The sequence below is a fragment of the Salmo salar genome, chromosome 15 (assembly GCF_965601325.2).
Source record: "Salmo salar chromosome 15, fSalSal1, whole genome shotgun sequence".
In the NCBI taxonomy this organism is placed as follows: domain Eukaryota; kingdom Metazoa; phylum Chordata; class Actinopteri; order Salmoniformes; family Salmonidae; genus Salmo; species Salmo salar.
Window position 1 is genome coordinate 57,874,368 of NC_138305.1, and position 27,901 is coordinate 57,902,268.

The window sequence follows — 27,901 nt, forward strand, 5'->3', positions numbered from 1 at the left end:
ATCTTTGTTCCCATGTGCAGTTGCAAACTGTAGTCTGGCTTTTTTTATGACGGTTTTGGAGCAGTGGCTTCTTCCTTGCTGAGCGGCCTTTCAGGTTATGTTGATAGGACTAATTTTACTGTGGATATAGATACTTTTGTGCTTGTTTCCTCCAGCATCTTCACAAGGTCCTTTGCTGTTGTTCTGGGATTGATTTGCACTTTTCGCACCAAAGTACGTTCATCTCTAGGAGACAGAATGCGTCTCCTTCCTGAGCGGTATGACGGCTGCGTGGTCCCATGGTGTTTATACTTGCGTACTATTGTTTGTACAGATGAACGTGGTACCTTCAGACGTTTGGAAATTGCTCCCAAGGATGAACCAGACTTGTGGAGGTCTTGGCTGATTTCTTTTGATTTTCCCATGATGTCAAGCAAAGAGACACTGAGTTTGAAGGTAGGGAATACATCCACAGGTACACCTCCAATTGACTCAAATGATGTCAATTAGCCTATCAGAAGCTTCTAAAGCCATGACATCATTTTCTGGAATTTTCCAAGCTGTTTAAAGGCACAGTCAACTTAGTGTTTTGTAAACTTCTGACCCACTGGAATTGTGATACAGTGAATTATAAATGAAATAATCTGTCTGTAAACAATTGTTGGAAAAGTTACTTGTGTCATGCACAAAGTAGATGTCCTAACTGACTTGCCAAAACTATAGTTTGTTAACAAGAAATTTGTGGAGTGGTTGAAAAACGAGTTTTAATGACTCCAACCTAAGTGTATGTAAACTTCTGACTTCAACTGTAAATGTATTTAGCGGCAGCACGCTGTTGCAAAATGGTTGCCACCAATGCAAAAAATATATATTCGGGGATGGTAAAATATTTTAAGTGTAAACTTAAACTACTAAAACCAGAAAGTATGTAGAAAATATAATGCCGCAATATATTTTTAAATATGATCACTTTTCAAACTGAAATTTGTCTCTCAGCCTCATGACAAAACCTGTAGAATTGCAGGAAACGAGCTTTTAAAACTGTAAAATGTACTCTGCCCAATGGCAAAATGTGTAGAATTGCAGGAAATTTGCCCTAAAATCATGCATTGGCCCCACCCACTACCATGTACCCCCAACCCGCTAACTTTTCCACCGCTGCTGAAAGAAATCCTAGGGGAAACACTGGAGTCAATCACCTCAGCAATGAGTAATTTTTCCCTGTCGAGAGGGAGGAGGTGAATAAATCTAATTCTAGCAGTGAGTAATTATACTAACTGTGTGTGTGTGTGTGTGTCCTCTCTCACTGAAAAGTCCACTGCTCGCTTGAAGTATTGTGTGTAAGTCATAGTGTCTGCGTTTCCTCTCACCAATAAGGCCTGCATCCACGGCTCGGTCAAAGTAATAGGAGAAAGCGTAGAACACACTGGTGTCTTTCAACTCATAGGGCTGGTGAACTATTCCCTTTACCACCTTCAGCACTTCCTGGTAACACAGCTTGTATCCCACATAACCTGGGACAGAAACAGGATACTATTATGACCTTTCCAATCAATCAATGAAATGCATGTGTATAGCACTTTTCACACACATTTGTGACAAACTGCTCAACAGCAACCGAGACCTAATATCCCGATGAGCAAACTCAGGTAAACCCTACCACCCTGCATAGAGGACACGTTGAGAGGTACCTCAGCATGCTATGTTTTGTGTTACCATCCAAAGAACTGTTCCAAGGCTGATCTACTATGGCACATATTTCACTGTACTTCTAGCAGATATAGTGAGTTGGCTGACTCTCACCATCAGGTATCCCACTGACTATGTAGGTGAGTCCTCCAAAGCTCCACTCCTCTCTGAACTTCTTAGGCAGGCAGGAGCTTTTGAACACTCTCCACTCTAACCCTGGAGTGTAAAGTGAGAAAATAATGTATGGGGGTCTATGAATAACATGGCAAAGTAAACATTTGATACATGTTCTGAAACCTATATTGTCTAAATGGAGATAACATGCTGATGATGATATGTAAAATATGTAATCCCTGTACCTTCTGCCCCCAGTGCTCCTAGGGCTGCCAGTCTAGCTGCCATCAGTCCATTACCCAGGTAGCTGTCAATTAAATCAATCAATCTTACTTGGGTAGCAGTTTTACAAATACCTACCTTACGGATTTGTTACGAAGAAATATTACTGTTTATACTTGCTGCATCAGTGGATATAGATTGTATACCTGTGAGTGTAGAGTTCATATGTCGAGTTTAACATGTCAATTCTGGCAATGTAGTCATCAGGAGAACTTCCAATGGTTTTCTGCACAGGAAAAATAAATCAATAAATGTTATTACCATTCCAATAAAAACTGTATCAACACAATACAGAAACACAATATTGAAAATGAATCAACTTGTACAAATGGACACTAACCTTGGATTTAGGAAGAAAAGTGATTTGAGTCGATCCTCCCCCCAGATCCAGAATCCCCACTGTCTTCCTGGTCTCAGCATACAGGTGACCTAAAATAACATGCTTCACATTTCAACCAACTTTATTGACAAGTTCCCTCTGAAGACGGTGGGAGTCAGCTGTCTGATTTATGTGTATATACAAGTAACTGCCAAAATAAATGAAACACCAACATAAAGCATCTTAATAGTGCATTGGGCCCCCACAAGCCAGAACAGCTTCAATGCACCTTGTCATAGATTCTACAAGTGTCTGGAACTCTATTGGAGGGATGCGACACCATTCTTCCACAAGAAATTCCATCATTTAGTGTTTTGTTGGTGATGGAAAACGTCTCAGGCGCCGCTCCAGAATCTCCCATAAGTGTTCAATTGGGTTGAGAACTGGTGGCTGATAATGCCATGGCATATTGTTTACTCGTGCCCTGTGGATGGGGGCATTGTCATCCTATGGTGGCATAACCATGGTAGCAAAAATAATGGCCTGCCCAGAATTGTTATACATTACCCTAAGCATGATGGGATGATAATTGCTTAACTCAGGAACCACACCTGTGTGGAAGCACCTGTTTTCAAAATACGTACTTTGTATCCCTCTTTTACTGTGTTTCCATTATTTTGGCAGTTACCTGTTTATAGCTGACCCTACAACCTGATAATAGAATAGCCTAAACAAAATTGTTTGAAAAGTGACAATAATGCATTACAATATGTACTATGACAAAAAGTTACAAGCCTCACCTGTCAAAAAGTTCACAGTAACCCACGCCAAGATTCCTACAAGAACAAAAAACTATCATTCAAGTGAGGTAAAGACTGATCTGACAGTGCAGTTAACTCATCACTTGTTTGACATGCATAAGCATTAGTTTGACATTAGTTTGTGTAAGTGGGCTATCATTTGAGACAAAATGCTGACAAATCAATTACACCACACAAGGTTCGGTAAACCACTAAATCCATTCACCACATAATTACACCTTTTTGAGGTGTAACCAAGGCAGACTCTAACAACAACAACAACAACAACCCTCTTTTTCTACAGCGTCATCATAACGGATCGGGGTAAGAAAGTGTACAGCAAGCTGTCGAAGGAGAACAGTGACTGATGCCACCAAGAGGCGAGCACTGCTGAAGCCTGCCTCCGGACTGCTGATGAATAGGTCTGACTGGAGGTTTGACTACGGGTTATGGGTAGACGAGACTTTACCTTCATTTGTACCATTCATTATGCTGACGCTATCGTCTGGCACGAAGAAGGGAGATTCATCAAAAACATCCTGCACCTGTGGGGTGGAGTGGGAAGACGGAGAGATGACTGCAGAAAGGGTGAATGCAGTGTCAACACCTATGGCAGTGCCATACCTGATTTAATAGTGCTCCAGCCCTATCAGATCTAGGAGTGCCCTAGGTCCCACCCATACCTGTTCCAGCAGAGCCTGGGCTTTCTCTGAGGGCAGCAGCCTGAGTCCTGCTGTGGCTTTCAAGACCAGCGGGGTTCTCTTCCATTCCAGCCGGGGGACGGTTTTCTTAGCCACTTTCAGAAGCTGCCTCACTGTATACCCACCCTGGGGAGAGAATGTGGTATTGGAGAATGATGATTATGATGTGCATTTTAGGGACTCAAGCCATTTCAAGTGTTTTTGAAATATTTGAATACCACTTGCTGCATCGGGCAATTACAACCACTGCTGTCTCACCATTTCAGGCGTGTCTGCATATGCTGACAGACCAGGCTTGATGGAATGGAACATCTCATTATCCAACACTGGTAACTCCTCTGTCAGACAAAAGATACACATGAACGATCCGTCAACAGAAGAAAAAAAAACATACAATTGAGACGACAAAATCCACTTGGAGCAATAAGCATTTAATTTACAATTTGCAAACATGAACGATGTTTTATGAAGATGTGCATTTAGTGTTATGTTTATTGATGAGCATTTAATAATATACCAATTCAATTTTGCTTGAAGTAAATGGGAAATGTAATACCACAACATTGCGCAGAGTAACACATCAGGGAGCATCTTAACACCTCCTCTCTCCAGTAGAGTTTTAGCATAACTCACCAGGGTCTTTCTGTATGAAGGTATAGACGTGGATGCGTGTGCCAGTGCTGCCAGCGTCAAACATTACCCCATAGAAGATCCGGCTGGAGTTGGCTGGTCGGCTGAGGCTGGGGAGGAGGTTACCCAGGCTGGCGGAGAAGTCCAGGACAGAAGCCTTGGGCTGGGCATGGGTCAGCCCTGTCAGAACCCACACAACCAGAACCAGTGACAGGACCACCGCAGGTAGGAGAGAAGCCTGGGGAGACATCTCTGGGGAAGGAGTAGGAGATGAGTGTCCCTCTGATGGGTACAAGGCCAGGAGGATTAGGCTAAAACTGAGGGACTGAAGGGTATCTTAGTCAACTCAATAGGAGTGGACCACTGAGGCAGTCATGCAGAGGAACGTTTAGTTTAGCCAACAGCACGCTAGATAATTGACACTGCTCCTGAGTCGACCTAACTGGATAGAAGACACAAGGTCCCAACTAGAAGCAACAACCAACAGAAGAGCCCCAAAGCAATAGCATACAGTTATATGCACCTTGACCACACCCTAACTAGCCATTCACCAATCAGAAGGGAGCCTTCTGGAGGATGACGTTGACACTTCCACCAAGCAGGATTGTTAGACAAATGTACAGTACTCCCCTTACAACTGTTTCGCCCGAGTGGCGCAGCGGTCTAAGGCACTGCATCTCAGTGCTAGAGGCGTCACTACAGACCCTGGTTTGATTCCATGCTGTATCACAACCCGCCGTGATTGGGAGTCCCATAGGGCGGTGCACAATTTGCCCTGCGTCGTCAGGGTTAGGGTTTGGCCGGGGTAGGCCGCCATCGTAAATAAAAATGTGTTCTTAACTGACTTGCCTAGTTAAATAAAGGTTAAATAAATACAAATAAAATAAAAAGAACCAACTATCATATGTGTGACAAATCCTATAGACTATTGGGAGAAATTCAGATGCTCTCTCTCCTGTCCATGCAGTCCACCGGGTTTGAAGGTCTTCAAAACCATCTGGCCACGTATACTCAAAAAACGGTCCCGCTACAGCCAGAAGAGGACTGGTAGGCCCTCTGAGCCTGGTTCCTCTGTAGGTTTCTTCCTAGATTCCTGCTTTCTAGGGATTTTTTTCTAGACACTTTGCTTCGGTCTCTGCATTGCTTCCTCTATGGGGTTTTAGGCTGGGTATCTGTAAAGCACTTTTTGACAACTGCTGATGTAAAAAGGGCTTTATAAAATACATTTGATTGATTGACCTTGTTTAAATGTTTACAGGAATATTTGTTATTGGTTTTTAAATAGTGAATAAACATGTTATAACCACATGTTATATAGGCTAACCCCATGGAAAACCTACAGTATTGCAAGTGAAACCACAACGCTGCAGCTGTCAAGAATATAAACAGTTCTGTATTGATCCTGTTAAAAAACAAGGCTGTTAAAAGGCTACTCTGTTCAAATTCCCAGTGCAGTACTGTCAAATTCCCAAGACTATGATAGCTAGCTGCTAGCCATCGTTCACCAGAGGGCTTCCTCTTAGGTTCTCAGTTGATGCATTGAAGACTGCATGGGATTGTGTACAATAGTCCTTTGTCTACACTTTAATAATGCTTGTTTCCAATGCGATTTTGGAAACCTTTGGAAGTTTACTTTACTATAACCCAGAAAGATTTTTCATTAAACAAATTGTTGAATTACTACACACACCTGTATAGCGTTAGGGTTCCCACATGTCCATGTTACAGCGCTTGTTCACCCGAAGACAGAGCTTCTCCAAACACCTGTGTGTAATGAAAGGACGCCCGAAGTGTTGTAACTGAACTAAAACAGAGTACACTAGTGTATATTTTGCATTTGTGAAATTATTTTTGATGTGTTATGAAAGTAGATCTTATGTTTCTAGAACCATATCGGAATTGAGAATCAATTCATGTTTAGAGGGAGTACTTGGCTGTTTTGCTGCCAGAGCCAGTTTACCTCTGAAAATGTAATGGTCCTGACCTGTCGACTCGCCTACATTTCTTTAATTAACATTCTTGTGCTAGCTAGCTAGCTAACTTACACTGCATGCAAATAAAGAAACGATAGCTGCTACCTATATAGTGGCATGTTGTGTAAATAAATGCTGGGAATAAAATAGGCACAAACGTTTATATTTAGCTCATTTCTGACTGCAGTTGACCCATGCCGTTGCACAATTTACCAATTGACAGCTAACGTGCTAGCTAACTGGCTAACTTCTCCCGAAGAAACCACAAAATGTATTGCAAATAAAACAAATGATATACAATTCTTCTCGGGCAATACAGGTAGTCACAGCCATAAAACGACATATCTAGCTAGCTAATGATTTTACCATTCATGTCAACATCCACCTGCTATCAAACTAGCTAGCTTATTTGACAGCTAAACTGGAGGGCAAACCTACGTCATCTATTGACGCTGCAAAACAACTTTGCCACACACACACACACACACACACACACACACACACACACACACACACACACACACACACACACACACACACACACACACACACACTTGTGAAGTTTCCTTTAAAATTATTCATAAATATTATCCTGCCAACCACTATATGAAGAAATTTAAGGAAAACATCAACTCTAATTGCTCCTTTTGTAATGACCACCCAGAAACAGTGTTGCATCTTTTTGGCATTGTATTCACGTAAGAAAACTGTGGAAAGACGTCAGTAGATTTATAATTGAACACATTTATGAAGATCTTACACTATTGTGGAGAGATGTACTGCTTGGATTCTTTACCTACGATAGAATTAAGCTGAAACATTTTTATTTAATTAATTTCATTATTCTTTTGGCCAAATTTCATATTCACAAATGTAAATTTACAAACAAAACACCACATTTTCTTACCTTACAAAAGTAAATTGAACTGTATTTTAAGACAATTAAATACTCTACTAACAAAAAGCTGTTAGAATTATAAGTGTATGTATGTCCCTTAAGGTCCTTGTGTAATGTGATATTGTACCCCCAAGCCCAATTGTCCTTTGTATATTATTTATATATACTCGTGTTCCCGCATGTACTTTCTGTATTGATTTGTTGTTCATTAAAAAAAAATATATATATATATATATATATATATTTTGGTTCCCAGGCTGCAAAACAACTGGGAACTCAAAGAAAAAAAAGCAGGTAAAATCATGACATTGGTGATCTTCAGGTCGGAAAGTTAGAGCTCTAGAAAGATGCCAGAATTTCCCTCTTGGAATTCCGAGTTGGTTGACCGTTCAAAACAATTTTTCCCAGTCGGAGCTCCCCCCCCCCCCCAGTTGGTTTGAACGCAGCATCTGTCAAACCACTGATCAAAGAAAACTGAAAATTCTCATGTAGATAGTTGTTTTCCATACATTAAGGTAATCTTGCTGACAATGTAAATAAAGACCATAAAGGTTAATCCCGAAAGAATGAACATGCTGAGGAAACGAAACAATCAACCCACAATACCAATTTTCAGCATGTTCAATGCAGTCAAGGGAAACTCACTGTAATTAGTTTTGTGCCAGCACAGCAGAAGCATATTTATATTGTTGGGATTTTGCAACAAGTCCCATGGTCTGTCTGTCAAAACATAGGAATTTCTTAAGCAGCAAAACACCAGTTTTACTGCTTAAAGTTTGAAACTCTGCCGCTTTACTGTTCACAATGTCTACGTGAAAGGGTTTTCACAAACAAAATAACCACCGGACAGCAGATTTAGGATTGCTAGGAAAAATCTCTGGGCCCTGGTCAGGACTCCGCTATTGATGAATAGAAAAGCAAGCTCTGTAGCCAAAAAACACATTGTAAACCCCATGGTAATCTGACTACCTAGTGTTGTCAAATGTTTATGATAAACATTTACATCCATGTCCAATTCTGTACTTTAACAACAGCAAAGCCTTGTCAAAGCTTGTTTACGAAGTTCCGTTTATGTAAGTTGCAAACATCCATATAACCTACCAGTCGCGTGTGTTATTCTGTGGCCTAAAGAACATATAATCAGGAACTTCAGGCACCACAAAGCTTAACGACTCATCAAAGGGTGGCTCTCTAAAAGGTGTCTGACTCGCAAATACCAGCATTTACAACTTCTCAACAAAACATGTTTTCCCCAGATTCATGCTTGAGAGAGCAATATTTAGTTATAGTTGCAATATATAGAGCTCATTGATGAGGCATAGGAAGAAGTGTCTTCAGCAGCAGTATTCAATGGAAATCTTTATGCCATGTAAAACAGGGTGCATCATTGCATAATTTTGTTTATTTTTTACCTTTATTTAACTTGGCAGGAGGCAGAACAAATTCTTATTTACAATGACGGCCTACCCGGGCCAAACCCTAACGACGCTGGGCCAATTGTGCACCGCCCTATGGGACTCCCAATCACGGCCAGTTGTTTATTTTATTTCACCTTTATTTAACCAGGTAGGCTAGTTGAGAACAAGTTCTCATTTACAATTGCGACCTGGCCAAGATAAAGCAAAGCAGTTCGACACATACAACAACAAAGAGTTACACATGGAGTAAAACAAACATACAGTCAATAATACAGTAGAAAAATAAGTCTATATACAATGTGAGCAAATGAGGTGAGATAAGGGAGGTAAAGGCAAGAAAGGCCATGGTGGCAAAGTAAATACAATATAGCAAGTAAAACACTGGAATGGTAGATTTGTAGTGGAAGAAAGTGCAAAGTAGAAATAGAAATAATGGGGTGCAAAGGAGCAAAATAAATAAATACAGTAGGGGAAGAGGTAGTTGTATGGGCTAAATTATAGATGGGCTATGTACAGGTGCAGTGATCTGTGAGCTGCTCTGACAGCTGGTGCTTAAAGCTAGTGAGGGAGATAAGTGTTTCCAGTTTCAGAGAAATTTGTAGTTCGTTCCAGTCATTGGCAGCAGAGAACTGGAAGGAGAGACGGCCAAAGGAGGAATTGGCTTTGGGAGTGACCAGAGAGATATACCTGCTGGAGCGCATGCTATGGGTGGGGGCTGCTATGGTGACCAGTGAGCGGAGATAAGGGGGGACTTTACCTAGCAGGGTCTTGTAGATGACCTGGAGCCAGTGGGTTTGGCGACGAGTATGAAGCGAGGGCCAGCTAACGAGAGCGTACAGGTCGCAGTGGTGGGTAGTATATGGGGCTTTGGTGACAAAACGGATGGCACTGTGATAGACTGCATCCAGTTTATTGAGTAGGGTATTGGAGGCTATTTTGTAAATGACGTCGCCGAAGTCGAGGATCGGTAGGATGGTCAGTTTTACGAGGGTATGTTTGGCAGCATGAGTGAAGGATGCTTTGTTGCGAAATAGGAAGCCAATTCTAGATTTAACTTTGGATTGGAGATGTTTGATGTGAGTCTGGAAGGAGAGCTTACAGTCTAACCAGACACCTAGGTATTTGTAGTTGTCCACATATTCTAAGTCAGAACCGTCCAGAGTAGTGATGCTGGACGGGCAGGTAGGTGCAGGCAGCGATCGGTTGAAGAGCATGCATTTAGTTTTACTTGTATTTAAAAGCAGTTGGAGGCCACGGAAGGAGAGTTGTATGGCATTGAAGCTCGTCTGCAGTGTCCAAAGAAGGGCCAGAAGTATACAGAATGGTGTCGTCTGCGTAGAGGTGGATCAGAGACTCAACAGCAGCAAGAGTGACATTGATGTATACAGAGAAAAGAGTTGGCCCAAGAATTTAACCCTGTGGCACCCCCATAGAGACTACCAGAGGCCCGGACAACAGGCCATCCGATTTGACACATTGAACTCTATCAGAGAAGTAGTTGGTGAACCAGGCGAGGCAATCATTTGAGAAGCCAAGGCTATTGAGTCTGCCAATGAGGATGTGGTGATTGACAGAGTCGAAAGCCTTGGCCAGGTCAACGAATACGGCAGCATAGTATTGTTTCTTATCGATGGCGGTTACGATATCGTTTAGGACCTTGAGCATGGCTGAGGTGCACCCATGACCAGCTCTGAAACCAGATTGCGTAGCAGAGAAGGTGCGGTGGGATTCGAAATGGTCGGTAATCTGTTTGTTGACTTGGCTTTCGAAGACCTTAGAAAGGCAGGGTAGGATAGATATAGGTCTGTAGCAGTTTGGGTCAAGAGTGTCCCCTCCTTTGAAGAGGGGGATGACAGCAGCTGCTTTCCAATCTTTTGGAATCTCAGACGACACGAAAGAGAGGTTGAACAGGCTAGTAATAGGGGTTGCAACAATTTCGGCAGATAATTTTAGAAAGAAAGGGTCCAGATTGTCTAGCCCGGCTGATTTGTAGGGGTCCAGATTTTGCAGCTCTTTCAGAACATCAGCTGACTGGATTTGGGAGAAGGAGAAATGGGGAAGGCTTGGGCGAGTAGCTGTGGGGGGTGCAGTGCTGTTGACCGCGGTAGGGGTAGCCAGGTGGAAAGCATGGCCAGCCGTAGAAAAATGCTTATTGAAATTCTCAATTATAGTGGATTTATCAGAGGTGACAGAGTTTCCTATCCTCAGTGCAGTGGGCAGCTGGGAGGAGGTGTTCTTATTCTCCATGTACTTTACAGTGTCCCAGAACTTTTTTATGTTTGTGTTGCAGGAAGCACATTTCTGCTTGAAAAAGCTAGCCTTGGCTTTTCTAACTGCCTGTGTATATTGGTTTCTAACTTCCCTGAAAAGTTGCATATCACAGGGGCTGTTCGTTGTCAGGTCTGGAGAGACCCAAGGGCTATATCTGTTCCTGGTTCTACATTTCTTGAATGGGGCATGCTTATTTAAGATGGTGAGGAAGGCATTTTTTTTAAATACAGCCTGGAATCGAACCAGGGTCTGTAATGACACCTGTAGCACAGAGATGCAGAGCCTTAGACCGCTGCGCCATTTGGGAGCAGAGGTCTAGGCACTAACATCCCAAATTGGATTATTCTAATGTATACTCACTGAAATACTAACAGAGACCGGTCAGCACAAAATACATTTGTAGAAACAATAATTTGCCCAGAGTGTCACTAACCAGGTTTCCATTAAACCTTTTTATGTGAATAATTCATATTTCGGATAAAAAACATGATGGAAACAGCAAAATGACAGTAAACTTTCCAAATGTCGACAAAACAAAATACACTAGTTAAGGTGGTATGTTTTTGTATCTGTACAATTAGTTATATTAGAAATGCTGGTGGAAACATCTTTATGCGCAAATATTAATATAATAACCATCATATCGCAGTAAACTTGGAATAACGTGATATGTTGTGTGGTCCTTCCACTACCACTCAAAAAAGCATGCTGTTTACAGTAGAGGCGCAGCCAGGGATAGGCCTACCCCCCCCAAAAAATCCCAGAAATGATTCAATATAAATTGTGTTTTATTTTATTACATTTTTAAAAGAAACGCATGTGAGATGTATTTTCTATGGGTAATTGTATAATAATGTAACAAAGAAATAGTCAGCAACAATCAAAACTGGCTTCCATTTAAAGCTGGTGGTTCCTTTTAACGAGTCTTCAATATTCCCAGTTAAGAAGTTTTAGGTTGTAGTTATTATAGGACTATTTCTCTCTATACCATTTGTATTTCATAGACCTTTTGACTATTGGATGTTCTTATAGGCACTATAGTATTGCCAGCCTAATCTCGGGAGTTGATAGATTTGAAGTCATAAGCAGAGCTGTGCTTCAAGCCTTGCGAAAAACTGCTGGCAAACGCAGGAAAGTGCTGTTTGAATGAATGCTTACGAGCCTGCTGGTGCCTACCACTGCTCAGACTGCTCTATCAAATATAAAAATCATAGACTTAATTTTAATATAATAAAACACACAAATACGAGCCGTAGGTCATTAATATGGTCAAATCCGAAAACTATAATTTCGAAAACAAAACATGTATTCTTTCAGTGAAATACGGAACCGGTCCTATTTTATCGAACGGGTGGCAACCCTAAGTCTAAATATTGCTGTTACATTGCACAACTTTCAATATTGTGTCATAATTATGTAAAATTCTGGCAAATTAATTACGGTCTTTGTTAGGAAGAAATTGTCTTCACACAGTTCACAACGAGCCAGGCGGCCCAAACTGCTGCATATAACCTGACTCTGCTTGCACTGAACGCAAGAGAAGTGTCAATTTCAGGCACCGCATTGATTATATGCAACGCAGGACAAGCTAGTTAAACTAGTAATATCATCAACCATGTGTAGTTAACTAGTGATTATGTTAAGATAAATGTATCTTATTAAAAAAAACTGTCTAACGCTAGCTAGCAACTTACCATGGCTCCTTGCTGCCAGCACTCGCGTAACAGGTGGTCAGTCTGCCACGCAGTCTCCTGGTCGATTGCAAATATAATTTGTGTCCAAAAATGACAATTACCGATTGTTATGAAAATTTGAAATCGGCCCTAATTAATCGGCCGACCTCTACTTATGATACGTCTACTAAAGGTAAGGTACCGTTTTATAATACTACTGCCCGCCGTGGTATAAATTGTAACATCCAATTTAAGGCTTGTTTGCCCATCGAGATTAAAGTGTCTGAAGAGGAGTTTGTTGGCAAATTGGCAACTGTTCTAAAGTTAGTCTTATTTGAATATGATGGGATAGGTAATTATTTGTATATGTAACGAGGTTGCGCTAAGTACTATGCACTAGTATAAAACGATTGTATTACGAAATAATATACGGTGCACGTCGCAAAATAAATTATGTAGAAAAAAAATGCCTATCAAAAAAAATACAAAAAAATGGCTACAGATGAAATAAATCAAGTTCACATGGTAGCTGGAAGGGTACGGTGATGAGATTGATGCTCCTTTCGAATAAATATGCAGATTCTGGTGACATGATGATCGATGCTTGGCTGCAGTTTATTTTTTGTCAATCTCACTCCTTTGTCCATAATAATCTGATGTCGGCTATATCCGCACTGCGAGCTGTTGGCTAGAGCGCACGTGCCAAGACCGGAGTGGGCACATTCGCTATATAATGCAACATTTGATGTGACGACAACCATCAGAGTTAAATACGATTGAAACCAATTTACAGTGCATTTTTTTAATTCGGTACATGGGAAACTGCAAAAGTTTTTATAGGCACCTCGTCATAACCCACAGCCTTTAAATCGGCAACAAGTCAACGTGATGGAAACATCTCTGGTGAGAATTCACATTGTATGCAGATTTGAGAATATTTGCATGAATCTATCGCCAATTGGATGGAAACCTAGCTAGTGTCTCCGTTTCACAGATTGGGAACACTAATGCCCACAAGGGACTGGGTGAAGCTCTTTATCTATGGTGTCCCGCTGTCCCTCTCCTAATAGTTAGGATGCAAGCGGAGTAAGATCTTAAAAATAAATCAAATATTTAAGATGTAACCTTTAACTAGGCAAGTCAGTTAAGAACAAATTCTTATTTATAATGACGACCTTTCAGGGAACAGTAGCCAACAGAGTTTTACCTGGTCAGCTCGGGGATTCGATCCAGCAACCTTTCGGTTACTGGCCCAACGCTCTAACCACTAGACTACCTGCCGTCGGCCTTCTCACCCATTGCATTCCACCTAGTCCATCCTAATGTGACTCCCAGGGTCAGCATATGACTAGTGTTTGAACAGAGGATTTCTTGCTACAGTAACAGTACATTTCAGATTAAAATATGTCATCACCCTACAGGAAGCAATTTCAGTAACAGGGTCAAACTCAAATACAAAAACGTTTCTCATATAGTACACTGTATAAAACATATTCCATGACTGCAATAGACTTATCAGTTGTTCGTAGCCCTTGGCTGCTAACCCCTTCTGAACGTTAACGCACGTCAGTATGTAGAACGTTGTGCCAGGTAGAGAACACCACATGAACAAGTGTACATTCCGTTTAGCGTCCCATGGTCGGCATGGTAACGGCCGGGCTCTTCGTGGTGGCGTCTTCGGCCTTCCACTGTGACGTAACAGTCTTGATCTGAGTGTAGAACTGGATGCCCTGTAGAGAGACAACACAGAGGAGCAGACAGTCAACACTAGAAAATGTCCACCTCATACTGTATAGTTGACTGCAGAAACTATTCATTAGGACCAATATGGTTATATGATACAAATCGAAGGGTGAGAAACAGTTGTGGGCTTGTGCTGGTTGTAGCGAGCTAACCTGTTTGCCATAGAAGTTGGTGTCGCCCCTGAAGGAACCTCTGGAGCCGGTGAAGGAGAACATGGGAAGGGGGACTGGGATGGGCACGTTCACGCCAATCTAAAATGAGAAAACGCACACACAGTAGGGTTGAATATTTCCTCCGAAAAAGATGTCAGACAGCTTGTTGGCCCTTATCTCTCCTCTTGCTCCTGGCTATAGGGGAAATTTGGGAAGGTTGTTTTTACTTTATGATAACCCGTTTGTGGCGACTCAGATTATCCCCAAAATAAATCAGATAAACTAATAGTAGCCCTAGGCCAGCGGAGATTCAGCACCATAGATGTCGCAGTTGATTGCAAATCTAACCAGTTGGCCCACAGTGCGCTTGCTTTTGTTAGCGTAACATCATGAAACAATGTTGCAAATGTCCATTTCCTCAAGCGCTTTTGTGGACACAGTGCATCAGACGTTTTGTGATTAGCAACAGTTTATATGGTGTCACACGTTAGTTTGGAGATTTGAATGTGAGCTGGAGATTGAACGTTATCCACCATAACTGCGTCGAGAGGTTGTGTGTAGCCTGCACAGATGGCTTCTATACATTTTAATTGCTTACTATGCTGTAGCCTAAGGGCCTAATATCTGCTAATTTGCCCTTCTTTCTCAGCATATCCTCTCACCAGTTGTGATTAGGGCTGTGACGGTCTTGAAATTAAAGTCACGGTAATTGGCCAGGGGGGATTTGCGCATATCAGACAAAAGAAAACGTGGCTTTTCTCTGAAACTTCACTATTACACTTCGTTATCATCAGTAGCATTATTATTCATGTTCTCTAAATATTAGTCTAGTATACAAATTAAGACGTTTCAGATTGGCAAGGAATCACAACCCCCCCCCCCCAAAAAAACCAATTCCGAATTTGACGCACTGAACCAGTTACACCAAGTCCGATTCATTTTTTCCCCTCCACTTCTCTAAACAATTTCACATAACGTCACAAATACTGCTGCGTTCATTCTCTGTGGCAATATGTTGTTCAAAGCCGCTAAAGAGGATGCAGTTGGGGCAGCAGGTAGCCTAGTGGTTAGTGTTGGACTTGTAACCGTGCAAGATCGAATCCCCGAGCTGACAAGGTAAAAATCTGTTGCTCTGCCCCTGAACAAGGCAGCTAACCCACTGTTCCTAGGCCGTCATTGTAAATAAGAATTTGTTCTTAACTGACTTGCCTAGTTAAATAAAGGTTAACAAAAAAAAAGAGGATGCAGGAATGAGGGGGGAAAAAATATATACCAATGGAAAAATACACAACTGAAAATATTAGTATGCTCTGGAGCAGGTTGACAAAGGATCCGTCTGTACTTTGCTCTGTTCATCTTTCCCTCAATCCTGACTAGTCTCCCAGTCCCTGCCGCTGAAAAACAGCCCCACAGCATGATGTTGCCACCACCATGCTTGAAAGTAGAGATGGTTCCAGACGTGGCGCTTGGCATTCAGGCCAAAGAGTTCATTCTTGGTTTCAGACCAAAGAACATTGTTTTTCATGGTCAGAGTCCTTTAGGTGGCTTTTGGCAAACTCCAAGCGTGTTGTCATGTGCCTTTTACTGAGGAGTGGCTTCCATCTGGCCACTCTACCATAAATGCCTGCTTGGTCGACTGCTGCAGAGGTGGTTGTCCTTCTGGAAGGGTCCCCCATTTCCACAGAGGAACTCTGGAGCGCCATCAGAGTGACCATCGGATTCTTGGTAACCTCCCTGACCAAGGCCCTTCTCCCCCACAATTGCTCAGTTTGACCTGGCAGCCAGCTCTAGGAAAAGTCTTGGTGGTTCCAAACTTCTTCCATTTAAGAATGATGAGGCCACTAAGTTCTTGGGGACCTTCAATGCTGCAGAAATGTTTTGGTACCATTCCCCAGTTCTGTGCCGACACAATCCTATCTCGGAGCTCTACGGACAATGCCTTTGACCTCATGGCTTGGTTTTTGCTCTGACGTGCACTGTCAACTGTGGGACCTTATATAGATAGACAGGTGTGCCTTTCCAAATCATGTCCAATCAATTGCATTTACCACAGGTGGACTCCAATAAGTAGAAACATCAAGGATGATCAATGGAAACAGGATGCACCCGAGTTCAATTGAGTCTCATAGCAAAGGGTCTGAATACTTACGTAAATAATTTTTAATACATTTGCAAAATATTCTAAACCTTTTTTCGCTTTGTCATGATGGGTATTGTGTGTAGATTGAGGGGGAAAAACATTTATTTAACACATTTTAGAATAAGGCATAACAAAATGTGGAAAAAGTAAAGGGGACTCAATACTTTACCGAATGCACTGTATATATGGAAGTAGTTTAGTGCCTAAAAAAAGGGTTAAATGTGCCAACAACAAACTACAGCTCTTTCTCTCTCATATCGGACAGACACTTCAAAAATAAACTTACGATATTTCCCATCTAGTACCGGGTCAGATCTACCTTTGCCTCCAGAACAGCCTGAATTCTCAGGGGCATTGATTCTACAAGTCGGAAACGTTCCACAGGTATGTTGGTCCATGCTGACGCGATACATTGCCGCCACTAGCCTGGGTCCATTGACTCATGCCAAATCCTAACTGCCATCAGCATGACGTGGCAGGAACTGGGATTCGTCGGACCAGGCCGTTTTTCCCTCTCCTTAAGTGTCCAGTGTTGGTGATCGCATGCACACTGGAGCCGCTTCTTTTTTAGCTGATAGGAGTGGAACACGGTGTGGTCGTCTGCTGCAATAGCCCATCCATGACAAGGATCGATGTGTTGTGAGATGCCGGTCTGTGCCGTTATGTCTGTTTGTGCCCGCCTGTTAGCTTGCACGATTCAAGCCATTCTCCTTCAACAAGCTGTTTTTGCCCTCAGGACTGCCGCTGACTGACCGGATGTTTTGTTTGTCGCACCATTCTCAGGAAACCCTTGACCCCGAAGATCATACCGTGCTCAAAGTAAATGTATTTTTATTGAATATATAAAAAAATAAAAAAATCTGTCATCTAACAGACTCCCATCCAGAGTGACACAGAAGCAACCAGGGTCAACGCCCTGCTCAAGGACACGTCGACAGATCTCTCAGAAGATCAAAAAACGGGGACCCGAACCAGCAACCCATCAGCCACCGGCCCAAACTCCCAAAATGGAGTGATCCATTTTCATGAATGGGGTGGTGTACCTAATAAATAAAGAGAATCAGCAAACTCACACACACCCCCCCATAAATGGACTTGTCAATCAAAGCCACCAGTGTATGTCAGACAAGAGCAAATACGTCACCTTTCCTTAAAACATATGAAACTTTTTTTTTTTTTTTTTTTTAAACCTTAGCCTACTTTCAGAAAGCCTATAAGATAATGAATTGATAAGGAAAGTATGAAGGGGACAGCAACGCGATAGTATGAAGATGAAATTGACAATTATTAAAATGGAAACAAATACACACATGTCCATAGCCTATTTATCACTGTTGATTAGTCTATAAATTAAGAAAAGATTCCATATCAAATTATACCATGCCAGGTTGGATAGGATTGGCGCATTGTCTATTTGACAACACTAGAGCATTATAGGCCTCAGAGCCAGAACAACCTTGTCGACTGCTGTTGAACAATTTAATGAAGTCAGACACATCCAACCTTAATTATAATAATTTGTACACTGAAAATTGACCACAACTTCCCCCAAAAAGAGATTGTATTTGAAAATACCAAATGTCATGGTATAATTTGATATCTTGATTACATTGAGACACAATCACATCTTTTAATTCTTTGGAATACTGGGGAGAAGATTTCCTAAAAAAGGTATTTTTTTTTTTTAGCTGAATTCCTGGTGATTTTAGTATTTTTACCAAAAACGAAATTCCTAAACTTTGGGGAGGCCAAATATTTTCCTTAAAATGAAATTAAAAAAACGACCCCTGGTATAGGTATGGACATCATTTTTGACCATTGATCTGATGTAGCCTAGCCTATAGGCCTACTTGCTGTTTGCAATGGCATAGTACTGTAGGAGAACCAATCACACACAGCGCATTGAATTTATGGCAATTTTGTTTAAGTAAATAGGCCTACAGTAGGCTAAAACAGCACACACACAGATGAACCTGCAGACAAGGCTGTAGAGAAGCCAGATTTAGACATTGCATATCATTTAATAGTAAGTTTTACGTTACACTGTTCATAAAAATGACTTATTATAATTGACTGGTTTCTCACCATTATTTATCTCAGTAACCTGGTTCCTGCTAGAAAACCCTAACACACACAACTATAGAGCCCAACGTTAACCTACAAATTACACCTTCAACGACCCATGACAAAGACTTGCATACACAACAAAAATAGTGCGGTAAACAATAGATGACCCCGTGTGGCTCAGTTGGTAGAGCGTGGTACTTGCAACGCCAGGGTTGTTCGATTCCCACGGGGGACCAGTACGAATTAAAAATGTATGCACTCACTACTCTGGATAAGAGCGTCTGCTAAATAACTAAAATGTAATTAAAGTTGCATTAAATTATCCTCAGAGTTACCTCAAGCTATGAATCACTGCATAGTCACCCATCTATCTAGAAATGAAGTTAAATGGGAAACTACTTGTGCTGTTGCACGCCAATCACACAAGTCTTACTTCCCCAAGCACCTACCGGAAGTCTCAACTATGGCTCACCTGTCCGACATCCACCTCGTGTGTGTACTTGCGGGCGGTGGCGCCATTGGTGGTGAAGATGGCGGTTCCGTTGCCGTACTGGTTGTTGTTGACCAGGGAGATGGCTTCATCCAGAGTGTCAGCCTCCAGAACCACCAGCACCGGCCCAAAGATCTCCTCCGTGTAGCACTTCATCGCTGGCTGGGGAGTGGAGAAAAAGCCTGAGATCAGTTTTCCTCGTCATGTCTTTAGAGAGCCATCTATAACTTGTCAGAAATGTCCAGATCAACTAGCCCATGTCAGCAAATTTTTTATTATTTTTTTAATCTAGGTTTTGTAGCCCTAGATTGTCGTGTTGGGTCCTGAGAATATGAAATACTTATTTAGGGAGCGAGAGGAATGTATAACGTTTACATTCTGTCCAGATATGTTGCTAGCCGTCAGGGATCCTATGGGAGGAAAAAAATACAGTCTGGTTCGAGTCAACATAACAGCTGTGAGTTGGAGAGGAGTGAGCACTTTGAGGCAGAGGTCAGTTGAAGTGAGGAAGAACAGATATCACTAAGGTTCTGTCAAGCAACAGAGATGCATTAGCTGTTCAGATGTGTAGGAGACTCTGCATAGGAGAAAGGGTTAAATATCAGTGCTTGTGTGAATATGTCTTGTCTTATGCAGCTGTATGACCCAATGGGGGTATAAACTTGGTTTGAGCTTTATTAAGCGTCCATGAAATTTTACAAGGTTAATTTAGAACCTAACACTGGTATGTCAACTTTGTATACATTTGTTTTTACTTATGTCAAAGTGTAATTTCCACTGTACCAAGGTTCAACGTTGTTCTGAGATACTCCATTGATGCATGACCCTTCCAAGTGTAGTGGAGATGGTTCACCAAAATGTACATGATCTATGAAATACAGTAACCTGTATAGTTTGTAGATGTGGAAACCTAGGGTTTAGCTAAGCGTGCTAACAATCAAAACTTAAATGACACAATTCTTGCAAACTTAATGTTATGTAAACTCGGCAAAAAAGAAACGTCCCTTTCATGTCCCTGTCTTTCAAAGATAATTCGTAAAAATCCAAATAACTTCACAGATCTTCATTGTAAAGGGTTTAAACACTGTTTCCCATGCTTGTTCAATGAACCACAAACCATTAATGAACATGCACCTGTGGAACGGTCGTTCAGACACTAACAGCTTAGACGGTAGGCAATTTAGTGTCCTAAGTTCTCATAACTGTGACCTTAGGACACTAAAGAGGCCTTTCTACTGACTCTGAAAAACACCAAAAGAAAGATCCCTGCTCATCTACGTGAACCTGCCTTAGGCATGCTGCAAGGAGGCATGTGGACTGCAGATGTGGCCAGGGCAATAAATTGCAATGTCCGTACTGTGAGACTCCTAACACAGCGCTACAGGGAGACAGGACGGACAGCTGATCATCCTCACAGTGGCAGACCACGTGTAACACCTGCACAGGATCAGTACATCACACCTGCGGGACAGGTACAGGATGGCAACAACAACTGCCTAAGTTACACCAAGAACACACAATCCTTGAAATACATCCACAGGTACACCTCCAATAGGCTAATTGACATAATTTGAGTCAATTGGAGGTGTACCTGTGGATGTCTTGCAAGGCCTACCTTCAAACTCAGTGCCTCTTTGCTTGACATTCATGGGAAAATCAAAAGAAAATCAGCCAAGACGTCAGAAAATAATTGCAGACCTAAGGAGCAATTTCCAAACGCCTGAAGGTACCACTTTCATCTGTACAAACAATAGTACGCAAGTATAAACCCCATGGGACCACACAGCCGTCATACCGCATTCTGTCTCCTAGAGATTAACGTACTTTTGTGCGAAAAGTGCAAATCAATCCCACAACAGCAAAGGACCTTGTGATGATGCTGGAGGAAACGGGTACAAAAGTATCTATATCCACAGTAAAATGAGTCCTATATCGACATAACCTGAAAGGCCACTCAGCAAGGAAGAAGCCACTGCTCCAAAACCGCCATAAAAAAATGCCAGACTACAGTTTGCAACTGCACATAGGGACAAAGATCGTCCTCTGGTCTGATGAAACAAAAATAGAACTGTTTGGCCATAATGACCATCAATATGTTTGAAGGAAAAAGGGGGAGGCTTGCAAGACAAAGAACACCATCCCAACCGTGAAGCACGGGGGTGGCAGCATCATGTTCTGGGGGTGCTTTGCTGCAGGAGGGACTGGTGCACTTCACAAAATAGATGGCATCATGAGGTTGGAAAATTATGTGGATATTGAAGCAACATCTCAAGACATCAGTCAGGAAGTTAAAGCTTTGGTCGCAAATGGGTCTTCCAAATGGACAATGACCCCAAGCATACTTCCAAAGTTGTGGCAAAATGGCTTAAGGACAGCAAAGTCAAGGTATTGAAGTGGCCATCACAAAGCCCTGACCTCAATCCTATAGAACATTTGTGGGCAGAACTGAAAAAGCGTGTGCGAGCAAGGAGACCTACAAACCTGACTCATTTACACCAGCTCTGTCAGGAGGAATGGACTAAAATCACCCAACATATTGCGGGAAGTTTGTGGAAGGCTAACCAAAATGTTTGACCCAAGTTAAACAATTTAAAGGCAATGCTACCAAATACTAATTGAGTGTATTGTAACTTCTGACCCACTGGGAATGTGATGAAAGAAATAAAAGCTGAAATAAATCACTCTAGTATTATTCTGACATTTCACATTCTTAAAGTGGTGATCCTAACTGACCTAAGACAGGACTAAATGTCAGGAATTGTGAAACTGAGTTTAAATGTATTTGGCGTATAAACTTCCGACTGGTGTATAAACTTCCGACTTCAACTGTGTGTGTATATGTATATACATACACACAGGGATGTGAAATGATGTAGACAATTACATTGATGGAAGCTACAATCTATCCGCAAATTAAAGCTGATCCACCCCCTAAAATATAAAAAAATATTATATATATAAAAAATAAAAAAACTGTAAATCACTCAGCTGACCTGGGTTCAAAGCCAAACCCCCCCCTTACCGTAACATTGCCGATGATGGTGGGGCCTACAAAGTTGCCATTCTCGTATCCTTTGACGTGGACATTGCGTCCATCCAGCAGCAGCGTAGCTCCCTCGTCCACGCCGCTCTGGATCAACATTTCAACACGGGCCCTGGCTTCAGGGGAGATCAGAGGACCCACGTCGGCACCCGGCTGGTCACCTAAATACACACAGAGAGGAAAAAAAACACACAATTAGAACTCTATTCTATGACATACACAATGCGGACTGGCGCTGGTGGTCATATTGGATGTACTATTTGAAATGTTTAATTAAAATCAATGATCTCACACACAAGGGGAAAACATTTTGATTTGTAAGAAGTTTTGCTGAGGAAAAAAATAAATAAAATAAAAGTCATAAATCCACACAGGGTATTGAGTCCCTTTAGGTAAAAGAGTGAAAGGTACAGTGCCTTGCAAAAGTATTCACCCCCTTGGCATTTTTCCTATTTAGTTGCCTTACATCCTGGAATTAAAATAGATTTTTTGTGGGTTTGTATTATTTGATTTACGCAATATGCCTACCACTTTGAAGATGCAACATTTTTTCTTGTGAAACAAACAAGATAAGACAAAAAAAACAGAACTTGTGTGCATAACTATTCACCCCCCCAAAGTCAATACTTTGTAGAGCCACCTTTTGCAGAAATTAGAGCTGCAAGTCTCTTGGAATATGTCTCTATAAGCTTAGCACATCCAGCCACTGGGATTTTTTCCCATTCTTCAAGGCAAAACTGCTCCAGCTCCTTCAAGTTGGATGGGTTCCTGCTGGTGTACAGCAATCTTTAAGTCATACCACACTCTCAATTGGATTGAGGTCTGGTCTTTGACTAGGCCATTCCAAGACATGTAAATGTTTCCCCTTAAACCACCCAAGTGTTGCTTTAGCAGTATGCTTAGGGTCATTGTCCTGCTGGAAGGTGAACCTCCGTCCCAGTCTCAAATCTAAGGAAGACAAACAAGTTTCCCTCAAGCATTTCCCTGTATTTAGCGCCATCCATCATTCCTTCAATTCTGACCAGTTTCCCAGTCCCTGCCAATGAAAAACATCCCCACAGCATGATGCTGCCACCGCCATGCTTCACTGTGGGGATGGTGTTCTCGGGATGATGGGAGGTGTTGGGTTTGTGCCAGAAATAGCGTCTTCCTTGATGGCCAAAAAGCCCCATTTTAGTCTCATCTCACCAGAGTACCTTCTTCCATATGTTTGGGGAGTCTCCCACATGCCTTTTGGCGAACAACAAATGTGTTTGCTTATTTTTTTCTTTAAGCAATGGCTTTTTTTCTGGCCACTCTTCCGTAAAGCCCAGCTCTGTGGAGTGTACGGCTTAAAGCGGTCCTATGGACAGATACTCCAATCTCCGCTGTGGAGCTTTGCAGCTCCTTCAGGGTTATCATTGGTCACCCAGTTGCCTCTGATTAATGGCCTCCTTGCCTGGTCTGTTAGTTTTGGTGGGCGGCCCTCTCTTGGCAGGTTTGTTGTGGTGCCATATTCTTTAAATGTTTTAATAATGGATTTAATGGTGCTCTGTAGGATGTTCAAAGTTTCAGATTTTTTATAACCCAACCCTGATCTGTACCTCTCCACAACTTTGTCCCTGACCTGTTTGGAGAGCTCCTTGGCCTTCATGGTGCCACTTGCTTAGTGGTGTTGCAGACTCTGGGGCCTTTCAGAACAGGTATGCATGTATGCATGTATACACATACTGCGATCATGTGACACTTAGATTGCACACAGGTGGACTTTATTTAACTAATTATGTGACTTCTGAAGGTAATTGGTTGCACCAGATCTTATTTTAGGGGCTTCATAGCAAAGGGGGTGAATACATATTCACGCACCACTTTTCCGTTATTATGAAAACATTTTTTAAAGAAGTAATTGTTTTTCATTTCACTTCATAAATTGACTATTTTGTGTATGTCCATTACATGAAATCCAAATAAAAATCAATTTAAATTACAGGTTGTAATGCAACAAAAAAGGAAAAACGCCAAGGGGGTGAATACTTTTGCAAGGCACTGTACCTGCATTGACGCGCAGGGCTTTGGAGCGCTCCACCAGCTCTGGGAGCCATTCACGAGCCTCGCCTACGAGAATGGCGGTTGAGAGAGCCATACAACGCTGTCCTGCAGCGCCGAAGGCCGCGCCCACCAGCTGGTTCAGAGTGTTCTCCTTGTTTGCGTCAGGCATCACCACACCGTGGTTCTTAGCTCCCTACGAGGCAGAATACAAGGGTTGGTAGGTTTACTGCCATGCGTTTTCGGAATGTGCAAAGACATAGACCTAAGCAATAAGAAACTCAAGGAACTTTAGCCATCTACTGGTTCAGGATTGATAAAATGGTAGAACTATTCATCTTGCAGTATGGTTAAGGGCACTGTAGACAATTTAAGGCAGACATATTTCCCTAAGCGTCTAAGGGTTCCCTTAATTCGTTTTGTCCCCAATTGACCCTATTCATAGACCCTATTCGGTCATCATATTTACCATGTTGGACTGCACTCTCTTGCCATTCTTGGATCCTCTCTCGTAGATGTACTCTCCTGCCTGGTTGGAGCCCACGAAGCTGATGGCCTTGATGGCAGGGTGGTCACAGATGAAGTTCACAGCTACGGAAAGAGGTCAAAGGTCATATTATTTCACTCCTCAACATGGCACTGTGAGGGCACAAGATGGCAGTGTAATCACCTTGGTAATTAAACCTGCAACAAAACAAACAGTGTTTCCTATATGGACTGCTACCCCCTACGGCACTTAAACACATTTACCAACACACACATTAGGCAAAGCGTTTACTTAACATAGTGCTGGGTCTACAGGACATTCAAAATCTACCAATATACCTCAGGCACTAACTAGCACACATGATCAGCATAGCCTGGTTTTTCCCTTACATCCTGGGAAACAGGACACACTTCAATAGCATGTTTTATAAAGACTCATCACACACACACCGCCTGGTCTTACCAGCGTGCTGTCCATGGATGATGTTCAGGGTCCCGTCGGGAATCCCTGCGTCCTGCAGCAGCTTGGCCAGCAGCATGGTGCATCCTGGGACGCGCTCGGAGGGCTTCATCAGGTAGGTGTTTCCACACACCATACCCATGGGGAACATCCACAGAGGGATCATGGCAGGGAAGTTGAAGGGGGCAATACCAGCACACACCCCGATGGGCAGGCGGTAGGTGTAGGTATCCATGTCTTTGGTGATGGAGGGCAGGGTCTCTCCCAGCATCAGGGAGGTGATGCTGCAGGCGTGCTCTGCCACCTCTAGGGGGCAAAGAGACGGTGAGTAAAGCCAGGAAGCAGAAGGTCAAACAGCATATGTGGAGGTAGAGATAAGAGTAGCAAAGAAAGACATACAAGTGGTTGGCAGAGGGTCAAATACTTGGTGCAAGGAGATAACGATTGCAGAACAGAGACTTAAATACAGACTACAGAGACAAGTTGTTGTAGTATCTCCCCGTTTCAATCAGTTCAAACATTTTCTCCGTTTCCCATGCCTACTTAGCATGACTGGTCAACCTACGCAATCCTCTGAAGACGTCTCCCTCCGCGTCAGCCAGAGTCTTGCCCTGCTCCAGGGTGATCAGCCTGGCCAGCTCTTTCTGAAAACACAGATGAAAATAAATAAATTAACCAACATTCATGTTTTAGGCCCCGATTGCTGCAAAGAAACATGTTTGTAGCTTGTTCTTTGGATCACGATTTTCAATATAGCTCAAAAGGCATTATATTGAACAAAATATTGGGAACCATTCCTATGGAGGCCCGTTTTCAGTCCAGGGTCTTTCCTTACAATGTTTTCCTTGATGAGCTGCTGGTATCGGAGGAAGATCTGCTGGCGGGTGAGGATGGAGGTCTCGGCCCAGGAGGCGTAGGCCCTGGAGCAGGACTCTACTGCAGCTAACATCTCTGTCTGGGTGGCTTTGGGCACGCGACCCACCACCTCGTTAGTGGCCTGAGGTAGGGAGAGAAGGACAATAGATAAATCATCACGTCATTGTGAACAGAGACACACTACATAAGGGGCCTGTCCAGGAGGGTGTAACGTAAAAATGGATTGTGTACAGGTATAACGTTATATCATGACATGTAGAATAGGCAGTTGAGTCAGATAGCGCTTCATTAGTCTTTAGTGAGACTGAATGCTAGAGGGGGACTTTTCTGTCTTTACCAAGGTTTTTAGCATTATGAATAATACATAAATCATTTTTAGGCTAACATTTAAATGAAATTATTTGTAGGGAAGAGATTTATGGTCTTCTGGGTGTGTAGCTGATTCTGCATTCAACAGCAGTATATAGTTGCCTTGCCAAAAGCAAGTTTCCCTGAAGTAGATGCAGAGTTATAGTGAGTGTTAGTGCATAAACATGTCAAGTCAGTTGGCTGTAAAGAATAGGCTTCCATTACTACATTTTGCAAATCATACAGATTAAATATGACACCCTCGACATTTTCAACTTCCGACCCGACCGGTTTATACATTGTGTACACCTGTTGTGGTATGTGTGTAAGCATTGACACTTACAGGGTTGTGAATGTCCAGCCATTCTGAGGTGTTGGACTCTACAAACTTGCCGTCAATGAACAGCTTGGTGGTGGGCTGCAAGAAGACGGGAAATGACAACCTCACAATGGACATGTCAAACATATCTGTGCATGTGTAGATTGCATGAGCATACATTTTAATACAAGTCTTAGATAGCAAACTACAGTATACATACGACCACTCATAAATCTAGTTATTATACGATTGCAAGATGTTAACTCACCACTGATGATGATGATGATGATGATGAATAACACATGAGACCCATCTGAAGTTTAGCCTGAAGAGAGGACACACGAGGATCCATTTTCAACGTTACGTTTCCATTGGCCAGCTAGCTAAGATCCAAAACCCTACCTTTCTGCTAGCTAACTAGTTAGCTAAGCTAACTAACTGTGACATTGAAGCTAGCTAGTTGACTCGTTCAACCTGTTAATCATGCATTGGCCGCATGCTACAGAATATAGCTAACGTTACATGTTGCAATGCCAAAAAGGAAATAATCGTACATGACTGCTTAGACTTTTTTTTTCAAACGTGTGGCGATACTTAGCTAACTAGCTACCATGCTACTATGCTAGCCAATCAAGTATAAAACAATGCATTTAGCTAGAAAAGCTGCACGGGGAATGTGGTTGACCTTTTTGCTCCATAACGATCTCGCTAGAAACCCTGCCATGGTAGAAGAGACTGTGATTGCTTTCAGCCCAAAGTACAGACACCTCTCGCCACTGATAAGGTTAGCTATCTAGCAGTTAGTTATACGTTCATGAAATCAAACAGACTGAGAACGTCGAAAACGCAAAAGCTACACCTTTCATTTGATCTTTCAATGAGACAGAAACGTTAGGCCACCTTGATGAATGCAGCAGATACTTTATTCATCTGTGAAATGGGAACGCGCAACATGTGAGGGACAAACGCTTGGAAGAGAACCAATCATTTGGCGAAAACAAAAAC

The 27,901-nt window shown here is 42.3% G+C and overlaps 2 protein-coding genes across 8 annotated transcripts in view; both read right to left on the reverse strand.

The window, feature by feature from the left end:
- The window catches only part of LOC106571572 (ectonucleoside triphosphate diphosphohydrolase 5), a 15,890-nt gene extending 2,495 nt beyond the window's left edge, over positions 1-13,395 (reverse strand). Inside the window, exons 1-12 of one of the 4 annotated variants that reach the window (XM_014144789.3) lie at positions 6,854-6,941; positions 6,205-6,278; positions 4,518-4,766; positions 4,143-4,222; positions 3,867-4,010; positions 3,653-3,728; positions 3,184-3,219; positions 2,405-2,493; positions 2,211-2,290; positions 2,028-2,089; positions 1,783-1,884; positions 1,350-1,493 (exon numbers count right to left, since the gene is read on the reverse strand). In XM_014144789.3, the coding sequence (XP_014000264.1) occupies positions 1,350-1,493; positions 1,783-1,884; positions 2,028-2,089; positions 2,211-2,290; positions 2,405-2,493; positions 3,184-3,219; positions 3,653-3,728; positions 3,867-4,010; positions 4,143-4,222; positions 4,518-4,764 (1,060 nt within the window). In that variant the 5' untranslated portion in view covers positions 4,765-4,766; positions 6,205-6,278; positions 6,854-6,941. The other 3 variants (XM_014144792.3, XM_014144790.3, XM_014144793.3) reach the window with 3 other exon arrangements.
- Positions 13,396-13,533: 138 nt separating this feature from the next.
- Positions 13,534-27,836, reverse strand: LOC106571571 (methylmalonate-semialdehyde/malonate-semialdehyde dehydrogenase [acylating], mitochondrial). 4 transcript variants are annotated; one of them, XM_082961911.1, is made up of 12 exons: positions 27,756-27,836; positions 27,168-27,221; positions 26,921-26,995; positions 26,189-26,350; positions 25,919-25,997; positions 25,357-25,659; positions 24,877-24,998; positions 24,414-24,603; positions 22,362-22,543; positions 19,322-19,501; positions 14,643-14,741; positions 13,534-14,477 (listed from the first exon to the last, which is right to left on the reverse strand). In XM_082961911.1, the coding sequence occupies exons 2-12, from the start codon at positions 27,207-27,209 to the stop codon at positions 14,373-14,375; spliced, it is 1,539 nt and encodes a 512-aa protein (XP_082818037.1). In that variant the 5' UTR covers positions 27,210-27,221; positions 27,756-27,836; the 3' UTR covers positions 13,534-14,372. The 4 variants fall into 4 exon arrangements, with proteins under 4 accessions (XP_082818037.1, XP_014000261.3, XP_082818036.1 ...); XM_014144786.3 differs by having other exon boundaries at positions 27,165-27,221; positions 27,756-27,834; XM_082961910.1 differs by having other exon boundaries at positions 27,582-27,803.
- Positions 27,837-27,901: the final 65 nt, after the last annotated feature.

Coding starts and splice junctions, on each gene's coding strand:
- LOC106571571 (XM_014144785.3), bottom strand. CDS start 27,620: ATGGCAGGGTTTCTAGCGAGATCGTTATGGAGCAAAAAG. Junction 26,351..26,920: donor GGCTGGACATTCACAACCCT/GTAAGTGTCAAT, acceptor TCCCTACCTCAG/GCCACTAACGAGGTGGTGGG. Junction 14,742..19,321: donor ACGAGGTGGATGTCGGACAG/GTGAGCCATAGT, acceptor TTCTCATTTTAG/ATTGGCGTGAACGTGCCCAT.